The sequence below is a fragment of the Nicotiana tabacum genome, chromosome 20 (genome assembly GCF_000715075.1).
Source record: "Nicotiana tabacum cultivar K326 chromosome 20, ASM71507v2, whole genome shotgun sequence".
Lineage (NCBI taxonomy): Eukaryota > Viridiplantae > Streptophyta > Magnoliopsida > Solanales > Solanaceae > Nicotiana > Nicotiana tabacum.
The window spans coordinates 153,967,269-153,983,511 of record NC_134099.1 but is presented as its reverse complement, the minus strand read 5'-3'; the positions used below and the strand labels follow the sequence as shown (position 1 = coordinate 153,983,511).

The following is a 16,243-nucleotide window of genomic DNA, read 5'->3' as shown; positions in this document are numbered from 1 at the left end:
GCCCAAGCGCTATAATAAGCCAAATCCTAGCATGAATTAATGAAGCCTACTGTGGCATGCAGCCCGATCCCACCAATATCTCACACAACAGGCCATTAGTCTCACTTAGTCATCAATATCTTCAGTCTCTCGTACTCACAACACTCATGCTAAGCAACCTTAATTAGTGATACAAGATGTGACAATATACAATAACAGAGATTGAGATATTATACGTAAAGATGAATGTGACTGAGTACATAACTGCAATTAAACAAATAACTCAACAGCAAAGAACGACCAATGTGGGTCTCAGTAGTACCCACATATAGCCTAAACATGATTTTTATCATCAGTCACAGCTGAAGTGCTCTAACACATAGAGTACAGTAAATATATTTAGATAAGATGGCTACGCAGTTCCATGGAATCAACTAAATCATAATTACTACAATGCCCATATGCCTATCACCTAGCATGCGTGTCACCTCAACATCAATCACATAGCACGTAATTCAGGATTTCATACCCTCAGTACCAAGTTTAGAAGTGTTACTTTTCTCGAACAAGACAAATCCAATATCGAGTAAGCCAAACGGTGCTCCCAAAAATCCATCCCGCACATACTGACCTCCGAACGGTTCAAAACTAGCCAAAAGCAACTCAAGAACATCAAATAATGCCCAAGGAACAATTCCAAATGATAAAGGGCAAATCTTTAATCAAAGTCCCAAAATCAACCAAAAAGTCAAATCTGATCCCGCGCCTCGGAACCCAATGAAACATATAAAAATTGATTAGCCATTCAATTACGAGTCCAATCCCACTAGTTTCACTCAAATCCAACTCTACATCGACGTTCAAAACTCAAAAGTTTACTCTATAAAACTTTAGGCAAAAACCCTCAATTTCTCTTTTGAAATCATCAACCAAATACCAAAAACGAACATAGATTCATGAAATAAAATCAAAACCAGGTAGTGAATACTTACCCCAGTACATGTGATGAAATTCCTCTCCAAGGTCGCCCAAACCGAGCTCCAAAATCCCAAAAATGTAAAAAGAAAACCACCAAATCTCGAAATATAGTTAGCTCAGCTTCATCGCATCTGCGATCAAATCGTCGCATCTGCGACCCCCGCTTATGTGGTAAATAGTTCGCTTTTGCGAAAAATCCCTGAACTAATAGCCATCGTTTATGCGATCTATTACTCGTTTCTACTATCGCGCTTCTGCAGACGCTGAACCGCATCTGCAGTCGCGCAGATGCACCCATGCACACGCACATGCGACCCTCACGTCCAGCTGTCCCTTTTGACTTCTACGAAGAAAACCCCGCATCTGCAAAGTCTCTTCTGTGACCAATCTTCCGCAGATGTGGCTACACCAAAACCAACAACCTCAAACATTTGCAACATGCCACGAAATGGTATGAACCTCGTCCAAAACTCACTCGAGCCCCTTGGGACCCCGTCCAAATGTACCATCAAGCCCCATAACATAACACAGACATAGTCAAGGCCTCAAATAATGCATAACAACATCGAAACAATGAATCGCACATCAATTCAAACTTAAAAAACTTTGAAATCTTAACTTCCAAAACTCGCGCCGAAACATATCAAATCAACCCGCAATGAACTCAAATTTTGCACACAAGTCCCAAATGATGTAACGAAGCTATTCCAATTCCTGGAACCATAATCCGAATCTGCTATCATCAAAGTCAACTCCCAGTCAAACTTATGAACTTTCCAAACCTTTGAATTTTTAACTTTTGCCAATTAGTGCCGAAACTTTCTAGAGATATCCAAATGCAAATCCGGGTATAAGCCCGAGTCCAAATCACCATACGTACGTAACGTAACCATCAAATCTCTGATCTGAAGTCAAATAATATAAAGTTAAACTTGATCAACTCTTGCAGCTTTAAAGCTTCAATTATGAAATTGATACTACCAGATCAAAAGGTTTGAACTGGAGTTGTAAAATTCTCTCTCTAGAATAAAAACCTCTTCGTACAATTAATGAATACTTCCCCAACGGTAACCTTTTTTCCCCTGTTTGGGGAGAGTGGTGCCATGCACCGTCCCATGGGCACACCGGCAAGCACTCAACCGGCGCGTCAAGCTGCGCCCATCGCCCCTATTATAATTGCGACCAACTTGGAGAAAGAATCTCCTCAGAAGGTCGACTATGCAACTACAGTAGCAGCCCCAGTTAAATCCAAAAATAAACGATTGGGGGATCCGAATGTCAAGACAAGGATCACTACCCATAACGGAATGCCGGCAATCATCTTCAAATCCACTAATTATTATGGCGTGATGGCTGAGGAATGCAAATTTACTATTATTGGCAAGTTTCTACGAAATCGCCCAAGCATTGAAAGAATTAGGTATGTATTTGCAGAAAAAATATCCCTAAAAGGGGAGGCTAGAATTAGGGCCTATGATTTCCGCACGGTCTTCATTGACGTTACTAATGATGAAGGTTGCAAAACGGTGTGGTACAAACGGTCAATTGAAATTGACGGAATGGTCATGTGGTTACAAAAATGGACACCAGATTTTAGACTGGAGGAAGAATCCCTAATTGTTCCAATTTGGGTACTTTTGTCGGGCTTCCCCTTTCACTGCCACACATGGTATTATATCAAGCAAATTCTGAGTCCAGTTGGTGTCCCTGTATCTATGGACTTAGCCACTGATTATAGTACCAGACCAGGAATGGCCAAGGTTAGATTGGAGGTAGATTCCGCGTCTACAATCTGTGTGGGTTGGACAGGAGGATGAATCCAATCCTCTTAAGGGATTCACTCAGAATTTAGAATATGAGGTAGTCCCCAAATATTGTAAACATTGCAAGATTTTGGGCCACTCACTAATTCAATGCAGAGTTTTAGAGAAGGAAAGGCATAAGGAAAAGGAAAACAAGAATAAGGAATCAGAAGAGAAGAGTGCCAATAATGAAAAACAACAAGGGGATGCAGGGAATCAAAATGAACCATAAATGAACAAAACAAATGGGAATCAGACCAAACAAATGGAACAACAGAACAAAGGAAAAGGAGAAGCTGGAGTTACTAGTAAAGGTGTTAGCTTTGGGCAGAATAGCAAAAAAGCCATTGATAGGAATCAATAGAAACTTCCCAACACCAAGAGAAACAGAAAAAAAAAGGAAGAAGAGAGAGCCAAGGTTACTGCAGAAAGGGGGAAGACTTCTGCTCTAGATGAAAAAATAAATGATGTCTCAAGCAACAAGGAGGAGACTACCAACAAGAAGAGTAAACAGAAGAAAACGAAAAAAAGAATGTCACACAAGAAAAGTATAGTTCTTTTCAAGCTTGCTGTTGTTCAAAATAATAACATGAACAAGAAAAACAAAATGCGAATACCCCCGGATACCGTAGTTGAAGAGTTTCTTAAAGAACTCACTGAATCGAACTATGACGGGCAAGCTAAAGAAGATCAAGGGAAAGAGGATACCCTTGGGGGTCCTGGCTATTACCAAAGAGATTATGCGAGAAGGGAACAACTTGACCAATTTGGTAGGGGATACACACAATAGACAGTCGAACAAGATAACGCCCACAACTACCTGAAATGACATTGCGAAGACCAACAATAGGAGTAAAATCAGAGGTGGTGCTGGTAAAAACAAAGAAAAAACTGTAAATTCTGGAAAAGAATACCTGGAGAGCACACAAGATGAAATGTACGACAGAAGGGAACCATATGAAGAGGTAGAGAGGACTGCCGAAACAGGGAAGATGGAACATAGATTGGAGAATTTCCAAACAAGCAGTGTGGAATCAGAACTCAAAAATGCGCCGCCAATTCAATTGTTTGTGGAATTATGCTGTAACAAAGCTGCTAGCTGTGACAAACAGAGAAACATGGAGGAAAGTGTTGACACACAACAGCTCAACATATGTCACATAGACTCAAAAAATGATAAAGGAAAAGGAGATGCAGAAATTTCGGGGTATACACAGAATGAAGAGGAGAACGACAGTGGTAATTGGTCTCCTAATGGTAGAGGTAGAAGCAGACAAAGAGAAAAAGTCAAAAGAATAAAAGAGAGTAACACTCCTATTCCACAAAGGAATGGAGCTAAAATAAGGACCTCAAACCTCTAGTTATTCCTATGATCAGTGCAACTTTCTAGAATATTAGAGGGGTAAGGTCCAAAAAGGCTATTCATAGACTAAAAAATTGATCAACATCAACAAAAATGACTTTGTTGCTATCTTTGAACCTTTCATAGATAGTGGAAAGATTGAGGGTTACAAATTTTTTTTTGGGCTTTCAACACTGCCTTGCAAATACCAATGGCCAAATATGGTATTTTTGGAATTGTTAGGCAGACATAGCTGCTAATGAGGATCAGTAACTAACTTTACGCATCAAAGATAATGATAGGAGCTATATTCATATTACGACTGTGTATGCTAAGTGTACCGCCAGAGAAAGAAAATATCTTTGGGCTAATCTTGAAAACATTAATAATGACATTACAGGCCCATGGTGTGTTGGAGGAGACTTCAACGTAATCATGGACAATGATGAAAAGTAGGGGGCAGACCTCATCGGAATTATAGAAGCATGGATTTCACGGCTACTATAGAGTACTATGGCCTTGTGGACTTAGGCTATGTTGGACCTAGGTTCACTTGGTGCAATAATCGAAGACCAAGCAAAAGAATTTGGAAACGGCTCGATAGAATTTTTGTTAATGATGAATGGATGCATAATTTCCAAAGCAATTACATAAGGCATCTAGCTAGAACTGGCTTGGATCATCGACCTCTCCTTATGAAATGTCACAATGAGCAACATGAAGCTGTTAAATACTTCAGATTTCTTAATCTCTGGGTGCAACAAGCAGATTTCTTAGAAGTGGTCCAGAATAACTAGAACATTCAAGTTACCGGCAATGCTTTGTGGAGACTAAAATACAAGCTGCAAACACTGAGTAAAAAACTTGGCCAGTGGTCCATGGATAGCTTGGGTGACATATATGGCTAGTTCAACCTATGGGAAACTAAAGTGCAACAACTTGAAGAATTAGATCTTCATATTAATAATGAAGACAACAGGGAAGAATTGAATAAAGCTCATGCGGAATATGTTAAATGGCTTGGAATACAGGAAAGCATATCAAGGCAAAAATCACAGATAAGATGGTTCCAGAAGGAGACTACAACACTAAATATTTTTATAGCATGCTTAGAGACAATAGAAGAAGATTTCACCTCTACCGCATTAAAAATCACAAGAACGGGTGGGTCAAAGGTGATGACAAAATAGCGAGGGCTGCCATAAAACATTTTGAAGGTTTGTTTAACATGGAGAACCCGGTTATAAATGAGCAAATCTTGGAATGCATCCCCAATTGTATCTCAACGGAGGAAAATGAGACTCTGATTGCTATCCCTTTAATGGATAAAATCAAATAGGCTATCTTCAGTTTGAATGCTAATAGTGCAGTAGGTCCGGACGACTTCAATGGGGTCTTCTTTCAAAGCTGCTGGGAGATTATCAAAGAAGACATCTTTGTCTTTGTTCAGGAATTTTTTAATGGCAAAAATCTCACAAAGTTCTACTCTCATTCTTGTTTGGTTTTAATACCAAAAGTTTAGTCTCCAACCAACTTCTCTGAACTAAGGCCCATTACTCTAACCAATTTCACAACCAAGATTATTTCTAAGGTATTAGCAGCAAGACTCAATGTTTTCCTCCCAAGGATAATCTATAGCAATCAAAATGGTTTTGTAAAAGGCAGGCTCATTATAGAAAACATTATGCTTGCTCAGGAAATTGTCCAAAACATTGGCAAAGATAACAGGGGAGGCAATATTATCATGAAGCTAGACATGACTAAAGCTTATGACAGGTTATCTTGGGCTTTCTTAACATCAGTTTTGAGAAAGTTTGGCTTTGCAAAACAATGGATAGATATCATATGGAGATTAATATCGGATGTCTGGTACTCTATAGTGATCAATGGCTCCAGGAGGGTTTTCTTTACCTCCTCTCAAGGCCTGCAACAAGGAAACCCTCTATCCCCCTCTTTTTTTATCATTACGGTTGAAGTCCTCACTAGATCTCTCAACAATCTTACTTCCAATCCTGACTTTACTCCTTTCCACATGAACCAAAGAGGCTCCAAAATTAATTACCTTGCATACGCGGATGATGTTGTAATATTCAGTGGGGGCAACAATAAGTCTATAAGACTGATCATGAAGCAGATTAACAAATATGAGAAGGCCTCTGGGCAAAAAGTTAACAAAGAAAAAAAGTTTTTTCCTCACTGACCCCAAAGCAAGAGCCCACAGAATCAATAGAATGAGGGAAGTCACTGGTTTTATGAACAAAAATTTTCCCTTCAACTACCTTGGCTGCCCATTATATGTGGGAGAGAATGAAATTTTCCTATTTCTATCCAATGGTAGACAAAATCACTAAGAGATTGAATGGATGGCAAGGCAGGATTTTGAATTTTGGGGGGCGTATTGTCCTCATCAAAAGTGTTCTCCAATCCCTGTCGATCTATACCCTATCTGCTATGAACCCCCCAAAGGGCATTTTAAAACTAATTGAAAGATATCTTGCTAACTTTTTCTGGGGTTTTGCATGTGACAAGAGGAAATATCATTGGAGCTCGTGGAGGAATCTTTGCTTTCCAAAGGATGAGGGAGGAATTGGTATGAGGTCCATGGAAGACATCAGCAACACGCTCGCCATGAAAAGATGGTGGAGATTTAGAACTGTGGACTCACTATGGGCTTCCTACCTTAAAGTAAAATATTGCATCAGATTACACCATGTGTCTAAGAAATGGACACCGGGGAACTCACATGTATGGAAACATATGACTCAAATAAGAAATAAAGTGGAAAGCAATATTTATTAAAAAATCAACAAAGTAACGTGTAGCTTTTGGTGGGACAATTGGTCGGGAATAGGTGCTCTTGCAGATCATTTTCCCAATAGAAGAACAAGCAAGAACACCATAGTCAGGGAATTCATAACAGAGGAGAGTTGGGATATGACAAAGTTGGCCAATACTCTTGACGACCACATAGTTGTACAAATTAGAGACATTGTTCTGGGAGATCCTAATAAAGATGACTATGCCATTTGGGACGTAGAATCAACTTGACACTACACTAACAAGAGTGTCTGGCAGATGATTAGAAGTAGAAAGCAGAAGAATGAAGCTTAAAATAGGCTATGGCTCAACAAAACTCCTTTCAAAATCTCTTTCTTGTCGTGGAGACTATACTTAGGTAAGCTTCCTTTCGATGAAATTATTCCTAAATTTGGTAACCAAATTGTTTCTCGATGCAGGTGCTGCCAGAGTCCTAAGGAGGACACCATTCAACATGTCTTCATTGAGGGGGACATTGCCAAATTTCTTTGGAACAACTTTGGAGCTCCTATGGTCATTAAACATGAAAACTGGCCAGTTAGAAGAGTCCTCAAAATTTGGTGGGACGAGAAACCAAAGAACAAAATCCACAGATTCATTCTTCGTGCAGTTCCATTAGCAATCAACTGGGAAATTTGGAAATATTGGACATCATGTCGATATGGAGGTTAAAAGAAGTTTCAACCAAGGAAAATGGAGTACCAAGTAATGTGGACTGTTCAAGCAGCATTGTCTATGGCCTTCCCCAAATGCAGCATGACGGATTCATGGCCAACTTTCTGTGAGAAAGTAGAATGGTGGAATCCTACTCCGATAGTGCATCAAGTTACTTGGCAAAAACCACCTAATGGAAGGATTAAAATCAATACCGATGGAAGCTACTTACAAGAAACGGGAAGCGCTGGAATATGAGGTATTGCTAGAAATGAAGAAGGGGATCTAATAATGGCTTTCTCCCTTCCAGTCCAAAGCAACACCAACAATAGCACAGAAGCAATGGCTGCCAAAGTAGGAATTCAATTGTGTATTCAAGAAGGGTATAATAACTTCTATCTAGAGATAGACTCGCAAATAGTGGCCAATATGCTCAATGACCGATACACCGATAACCTTCACTTGAAAGGCCTGATTGATGAAATAACCATGATCATGCACAATGTTGAAATTAATATAGCTCACTGCTTCAGAGAAGCAAACCAAATGGCGGATACTTTAGCAAAAAAATGCAGCAAAAAACGGGAGCAGTGGCTACTACTACACATTTCAACAGCTCCCAGGAAATGCCAAAGGTCCTTTCCAGCTTGATAAATGGCAACTACCTAGCTTTAGAATTAGGTACGGTAAGGCCAATTTTTTTGTGAGTTGATGTATATTCTTTTGCAGATATGAAAGGTAGGATATAATTCCATTACCTTGCCTTTCATATCTTTTCTGTAGGAGGTAAGGTCCATGTCCCCCTCCATTGTACGTAATCTTTTTTGTCGAAATAGACATGGTAGGGGTCTCGCCAAACCCCCAACACTCCAGGGGCCTAGAACCTGGGTGATTGGCTTTAATTTTAAAAAAAAGATACTACCAAATAAAACTCTGGATAACCTGAATACAAAATCGACGATTCACACTAGTCATAATACATCATACGGAGATACTCGTGCCCTCAAACCATCGAGCGAAGTGAAAATACTCAAAATGACCGGCATGATCGTTATAGATTGGCTCTATTCTTGTTGTATCATATTCTTAGATCTTTGTTGTTGCATGTTGCACCAATTGCTCCTGTGTCTTATTATCTTGTCGTTGCTACTGTCTGTTTTTTGCTTCATTTTCACTGTTCTTAAGCCAAGGATCTTTCGGAAATAGCTTCTCTATTGTCACAAGGTAGGGGTAATATTGTTAATATATTATGTAAATGATGTATTGCCATCTAATGTATTTCCCTAACACTTGTACTTTTGAAGAGGAACTTGCTATTTCACGCTAACGCTTGGTACATTAAAGATGCATTTAAGCAAACGCTTCTGCCAAGTCAACAAGATTATATAAAGAATTAAACTATTGAGAAAGAATTTGAACAGATTCTAAAACTCTTCTGCCCAATTAGCAATAATGTGTAGAGTAAAACTTTGACCCCCTCAAAATCTAGCCAATAGCAGCTCCACAGCGCGAGAAGTTGGAAAAGTTGGAGAAAACCCTAATAATCGGTACGGTTAGGTTTGATTCAGTTAGTTCAGTCGATATTTAGAACTTTTTTGACACCCCTAATAAAACCTCGTCAAGCGCATATTTAAGGATTTATTATTTGGAGTTTATTCGATAATTGGGGGATTCATTAATGCCCTAGGTTTCATCATCTTGGGAATTCTTCTAATTTTTACCGTTATTACTTTTATTGCCATAATTGTGTTAATTTAGTCAAATTAGTAAGTAAAAAAATTAATAAAAATATTTAACAGTTCAACTTGGATTATTTGGTGATTATGTTGGCTAGAACACTTTTAAACTCTCTTTGAAATTCGATTCTAGACTGTATTACCAGAATATATTTGTTGTAACCGCTTATTTTTCTTAGAACTAAATTTGGACATAAACAAAGAGCACAGAAAGTAAACTTCAATCTTAAACATGGAAAAGGAAATTTATAGAGTGATTAATACTCATAAATTGGGCTTCTTTATCTCTCAAATTATCATCCACTAGGACTAAGCATTTTAATCAAAATCAATGTCAGGTATCAGCCAAAGCATTTAGAGAAATAGTGTTTGCAACTCATTAGGTCTGAAGATACAGGAAGAGATGCTACTAAATCTTATATCTTATTTCTCAAATGAGCTTAATATATCCTTTGAACTAATTATAGATCCAGCTCAGCGGTCCTGTTTGGCCAAACTTCTAAAATCTGCTTATTTTAAAAAGTATTTTTTATCAGAAATGCTTTTCGAAAAGTACTTTTAGAGAATAAGTTTGTGTTTGAAAAACACTTTTGTCAATATTTGTACAATAATTTATGCTTGGCCAAAATTCTAAAAGTAGTTGAGGAAAAACTATTTTTTAAAACTTCTAAAAAATAGATGTTGCTACTAAAAGTACTTATTACTTTCCGAAAAGTTTGACCAAATACCTCAAATTTCTAAAATACACAATTTTTTAATTAAAAAAAATGAACTTTTAACTTCTCAGATGCTTGGCCAAACAGACAATAATTAATCTGAGTTCGAAAGATGATGTGAAACTAGATTTACCTGAACTATATAGGACCTTGTTTGCTAATCATATTCATCTAGATCTAAGCTAGTTATTATATATGCACCATACTTATGTGATGCATACAGTTAAAAATATAGCCAGCTAATGGAATAAGACCTGGTTTCATTTTCTATTCTATCTAAACAATAATAATAACTAATAAGACTGATCTTGTCCCAAGATACTAAAGTAAATAGCATAAAATTAATTTACTGTTCTTCATCCATATATAGTAGAATATTTTACAACTCAGAAATTTAAATGAACAGCAGTTTAATTAAATCTTGATATCTATGATATTTGAAATTCAAAAACTAGCATAAATCTGATTACAGGTTCGATAAAATCCAGTAACTTTAGATCGATCAGACCATGTAATTAAAAAATCCACTTAATAGTATAAATAATTTATCCAGAACTTAAAACACTAGTTCCACCTCTAAATGTGATGATTAAAAAAAGCCCACAAGTGACTCAGCAACTACATTAATCTTTTCTTCTGTAATTACCTTAATATATTTCATGGGATTATCAACCTCATTTCCACCATTATGCTTCACAAACTCAGCTGGAGTGAAGAACATTCCATGGCAAAGACAGACTATTGAAACTTGCTTCTCTTTTCCAAAACTGTAAAGGATCCCTTCTGTTTGCTTTTCATTTATTGAAGTTGTCACACTAGGCATAGTCTTTAGGAGATAATTAGCATCCATTAAAATGACACCATAATTATCACAATACTTAGCTTTCTTCAAAGGCTTTTGTCCATAATTGCTTTCTGGAATCACATTTTCAGGTGAGCTAAGCACAATTCCTTTACTTCTTGTCATTCCAGGGGTGGGAACAGAAGTTGAAAGAGTGGCTATTCTTTTCTCTATAGTTTTTGGAGGAACAACTATTGAGTTCCCCTCCTCCTGGTTGTATGGTGGTGTAGAATCCAATACTGCAATAACAAGATTGAAAGAGTAATTAAATGCTACTATTTGTATAGATTTTATTCTCTCTCTTCTATTATTCTCCGAGACAAGAAGCAAATTTTATGTGAATGAATCAATATCTATACATAAGCCAAGAGACAGATCTTGCGTCATTTCATCTGATCATATGAAACTGACATGGAACAAATTGTTACGTGAATGAATCAATATCTATATATAAGCCAAGAGACAAATCTTGTGTCACTCCACCTGTCGTATGAAACTGGCATGGAATGGAAAAGGGGTGCTTCGCATCGGAATAACCCCTAGTGATAGGGCAACAATAGGAGGAAGAACAAAGGAAAGAGAGATGCCTATATTAAATCAATTGATTTGTCATGGTAGAGAAGAAAAACGGCGCACTTGCTTTCTTATAGATCTGTTGAATCAATATATATATATATATATATATATATATATATGAAAGATAGATTTTTTGGCTAATGGTTTGTCTGAGCTTCTTATTTAATGTTCTCCGCGACTTTTTTAAGATAAAATTTCTTACATCAGTCTTAGTTTATAGCTCATGTCCTTTTAGCAGAATAAAGAAGAAAACAATAAGAAAATGTAAAGACCAGCCTCAGTAATTTATTCGGTTCTAACAAATAAATCATCACATGTAAAATAAACCAACAATAACTAAATCCAAGATAAACCCCTCACAACAACAAGGATCGAGTAAAATTTCACAAGTAAAGATAGCGTGTATTCAGACCTTACAACCACGTAAAATTTAAAGAAGGAACAATGAGCATCAAGAGAAAAGGAAACAAAACCACAAAAAATACTCCATTTGAGAAGAAGAGAAAAGAAAGAATAAGATACATACCATAAATTGCGGACGTATCTTCAGATCTATTGTTCCTGAGAGATCTTATGTTCTCAGTAGCAGGCCGGAAAACAGGATTATTCGTTGCCCTTGGAGTGATCCTATGTTCTTGGACGATCGTAGCATTTGGCCTTTGCTCATTCTCATAACTCCTCCTCATTTCTTTATATGTTACATTTGAAGTGCCCAAGTATGAAATTGGCACCATTTCAGAATTGGCAAATGGAATGCCTAAAAAAGGCTGAGGCATTGGATTTTCAATAGGATTTTTATTGTATGAGCCACCTAGTGAAAGTTGGAGATCAATTTCTTGTCCACTTGTATAAGTTGAAATTATCCTTTGGCTATTTTGCACATTCCTTGGCAAGGTGTTTAGGATTTTGGCGACCTTATTTTCATTTTGTGCAGCCATAGAAAATTGCGAGAAAAAAACTTATACCAGAAAATTAAGAAGCAAGTAAAAAGGAGCAAAATTGAACAAGTGTGGTGTTGTGCCAAGAGAAGAAGGGAAGGGTTATATAGTAGAAGTAAACAAAAAAGTAAACTAAAGTGACAAAATAGAAAAAGACACGTGGAGAACCAAAGATTACATAAAATCCATATGAATATTTTGTACACATTTTTATTGTATCTTCAAATTTCAAAGAGAAAGTCTTGTAATAAATAAAAATGTAAAGGGGCATAATGGTCATCTAAGTGTTAAATGCACGGTTGATGAGCTAAGATCCAAAGTAATTAAGCTAACTCCAAATTTAATGCAGGTGATTCTTAAGGCTGATCAACTTATTGACCAATTAATTTTGTAATTCTAACAAAAATTGAAGGGAATCATGAGAAAAATTCATCTACTTTTTCTTGTTGAAGATTTATATTTGGTAGAACCAATCTACATTTAAGGAAAAATTGGCTTATTGTACAATTGGCAAAAGATTAATTGAGTACAAACAATAGTTAAATAATATATTGGCTTAATCTTGAATTGGCAATCCCGGCGTAGAAATGCATTCACACCTCAAAGTTTTGAAAAAAAATAATCCTCCCTCCTTTTTATTTTATTTGACTTTGTCAAAAATTTAATAAAGAAAGAATGATTTTTTATATTTATACATGGTCTTAAATATATTATAATATTTGTATGACTGTAAAAAATTTAAAATTTGTAGTATTAAACATGTCATATTATTTGAGCGGCCATTATGGTTTCTCCGTAAGTAAATATAAAAATATGTATTTATTCTTTTTAAAATGAATTAATAAGAAAATACTCCCACCGTTCACTTTTACTTGTCCACTATAGACTTTGCACATCCCTTAAGAAATGATAAATCAAGTGCACAATTTACCATGATACCCATAATAATTGATGCATTTTTTTAATGGATTTGAGAAAATAATTTGAAATGAGTAATTAATATTGTGGTATAACAGGAAAAAATAAATTGTCTTCTCTTGATATGTTAAAAGTGACAAATAAAAGTGAAAATATATTTTTACGATACTGGACAAGTAAAAGTGAACAGAGGAAGGGAGTAGTATTTAAACAAAAAGAGTAACCACCAGATAAGACTATCTTTTCATTGACTAAAAGTAGCTTATTTGGGTTGTCATTAACTAATCACAGTATAAATTTACTTAATAAATGCTTTGATCAGTATATTTCCTGGAACACCACGTTGAATTTGAATATTTGATCAGAGTGAAGTTTGCATGCATGCCTTATTACAAGCAATTGACTACAGTCATTAATTGATTATCCAAACATAATTACTTAATGCTAGAAAACACCACCTACCTTGCAAATGAATTCTCTAATGCGACTTTTAGAAAACCCTCATGTCTGACGAAAATCTTATTGTTACCTCCAAATATGACAATCTAGTCTTCTAAGCTTTTCGCTTTTAGAATCATCTTTTTCTCTTATTCTTCGTGCATTTTTTATCCTATTCTGATCAGATTTAGCTTTAATTTTCTTTAGTTGCTATATCTTTGTTTTGAAGTTAAAGATACTTAAAAGGGATCGCAGAAATGGAAAGGGGTAGGTTATAAATTATTATACTTTTTATTTCACTAATTCTGTTCAGGGTTAACAAGAGGATTATTCATTTAAATTGATAAATCTTGAATCCGCCTCAATTAGTCACCGTTGTTATGTTTCAAAATGTGGATGCGCTACTCGATTTACCTTCTCTTGTTAATGACCATCAGGAGAAAATTTTGTATTACGTGTTCTTGTTAATGATCTTCTAGTGGTGCAGCTTCCCTAAGAAAAACCTCATGCAATAGTAGTAGCTAATTATGGAGTATTATTAAGAAGAATTACTATCGTTTTGACAACAAAAGAAAAACATACAGACAACTTGAGAGCAGTGTTTTAAAATGTGAGGGTGTGAGGCGAGGTCTTTTACTTAATACGGGACGAGGCGAAAGTTTTGAGACATGGGACGTAAGCTCCACGAATCTTTAATTTTTTAAATTTATGAATTAATAATATAGCATAATAACATAAAAATATAGAAAATACATTTACAATTCAAGAAAATTACAATAAATTAAAGAAAATAAAATATCTAGCATGTTTTTATAAGTATAAACAATGCAATAGTATTAAAGTTATAATGAAATATAAATCAACTATAACATCTTAACTTTCAATAATTAAAAATCACAATTTCTTAAAATTATATTATCAAACTATATATTTTACCTCCCTAAAAGTAAATACTCAATAAAATTTCATGACTGTAATTTAAAACATTACTCCTCTACGAGTAAATAAAAAATTACTTTGAAATAGCAAAACAATAAAACTAAAACATGAAGATCTGGTAAGTAAATATTTAAATTTTGGATATCTATTTTCAGAAGAAATATTCAAATGATGTTCACCCTCAAGATGTTCTCAATTTTTTTTTTAATTTTCCTCCCCTTTCGTTCGTCTTTGATCTCCCCTTTCTTGGAGTTATTGTTCCTTTGGTGGCTCGAACTCACGACCCTAGAATTGTAGATGGGACTACCGACCATCTGAGCAACCCCTCTTGTCTCAATTAGTAAATATGCAATACTATAGTTCGTTATTTCAGTTGTTCACAATCTTCATAATCTTATAAATAAATAGAACTTTGGTCATTCATTTGTAAAAGAATTTTGAAAGTCTGTGCTAATTAGTGAATTTGATACATGATTGCATAAAAATTGTTGGGCGATCCCCGAGTGTTAGGCATGTTTAGGGTGCACAATCGACGCTAGGAGGCGTAAACCTCATAAAACTAAACTCCACGCATGAGTCTCAAGGCATTTTGATAATACACTGTACGAGCCCCGAGACGAATCCCAAAAAAATCTTTAAAACATTGAATTTAGTGAATATCTCATAAATCCACCGATTTTGTATCGTCGTGTTCTCACTTATAGCAACAATCCTTAATTTCTAGTTGAAGAAAATGCTTCCTTTGTTTCCCAACTTTGGTTTTTCGCTTCCTTGGCCCCTTCCACTACTTCAATACTTATTCCAAACACTTGTGTTCATGCTCCAAGCACGTCATTACATCATTGTTAACACTTTTCGGGCACATTAATCACATTATTAATTAGGCTCATAATAATGCTTCCTCCGGTTCACTTTAAGTGATTTTTAGCCTTTTTGTTGTGGTCCATAATATTTGATTTTTTCAAATATCAAGAAAGAATTAACTTCTTTTTTCCAAAGTTGCCCTCGGAGTGAAAAGCCTAAGAGTATTTGTTGTATTTCCAATGAACAAATTAAGGTTTATATGGTCAATTATATTGTTAATTAATGCTAAAAACATATATTTCTTAATATGTGTGAGAACAACCAAAAAATCACTTGAACTGGACCGGAGGGAGTAGTAATTAGTCAAAAATTACAAGTTTAAAACTTATCGGACTTTACTAACTAGATAACTGTTATTAATCTGTATTCAAAAATATATTCTGGAAACAGAACCTAAGTAAAACAGAGAAATGGAGAAAAAGTATAAAATAGTCCGAGCATACTGAATTCACGGTGTTTCCTTAAAGAACTTAACCCCCTCCTAGTACCCGAGGTTTATGATTATTTTCTTCTCAGGATAGAGTGGACTACACACATTGGCATAGCGGTACTTCAAAATCTGGAGAGTATTTCATAATTTTCTTAACGAAAAACTGAGGGAATGACCTGGTAAATAGCCAAACATTTGGACTGAAGCAAGCGAGTGACGATAGTACGAGGCTTGTCTTTTTCTCAATTCTTTAAGAGCCAGAAGAAGTGCATTTG

At 35.8% G+C, this 16,243-nt stretch overlaps 1 protein-coding gene across 1 annotated transcript; it reads right to left on the bottom strand.

The window, feature by feature from the left end:
- Positions 1-10,513: 10,513 nt before the first annotated feature.
- On the bottom strand, positions 10,514-12,405 carry LOC107761243 (uncharacterized). The gene is made up of 2 exons (XM_016579446.2): positions 11,968-12,405; positions 10,514-11,104 (listed from the first exon to the last, which is right to left on the bottom strand). Exons 1-2 carry the CDS (start codon positions 12,377-12,379, stop codon positions 10,614-10,616), a joined length of 903 nt encoding a protein of 300 aa, XP_016434932.2. The 5' UTR covers positions 12,380-12,405; the 3' UTR covers positions 10,514-10,613.
- Between the last annotated feature and the right edge of the window lie 3,838 nt (positions 12,406-16,243).

Bases quoted from the DNA above. Each gene is read 5' to 3' on its own strand.
- LOC107761243 (XM_016579446.2), bottom strand. From the start codon at position 12,379: ATGGCTGCACAAAATGAAAATAAGGTCGCCAAAATCCTAAACACCTTG. The intron at 11,105-11,967 runs GTATGTATCTTA...TTGTTATTGCAG, and splicing joins AGATACGTCCGCAATTTATG to TATTGGATTCTACACCACCA.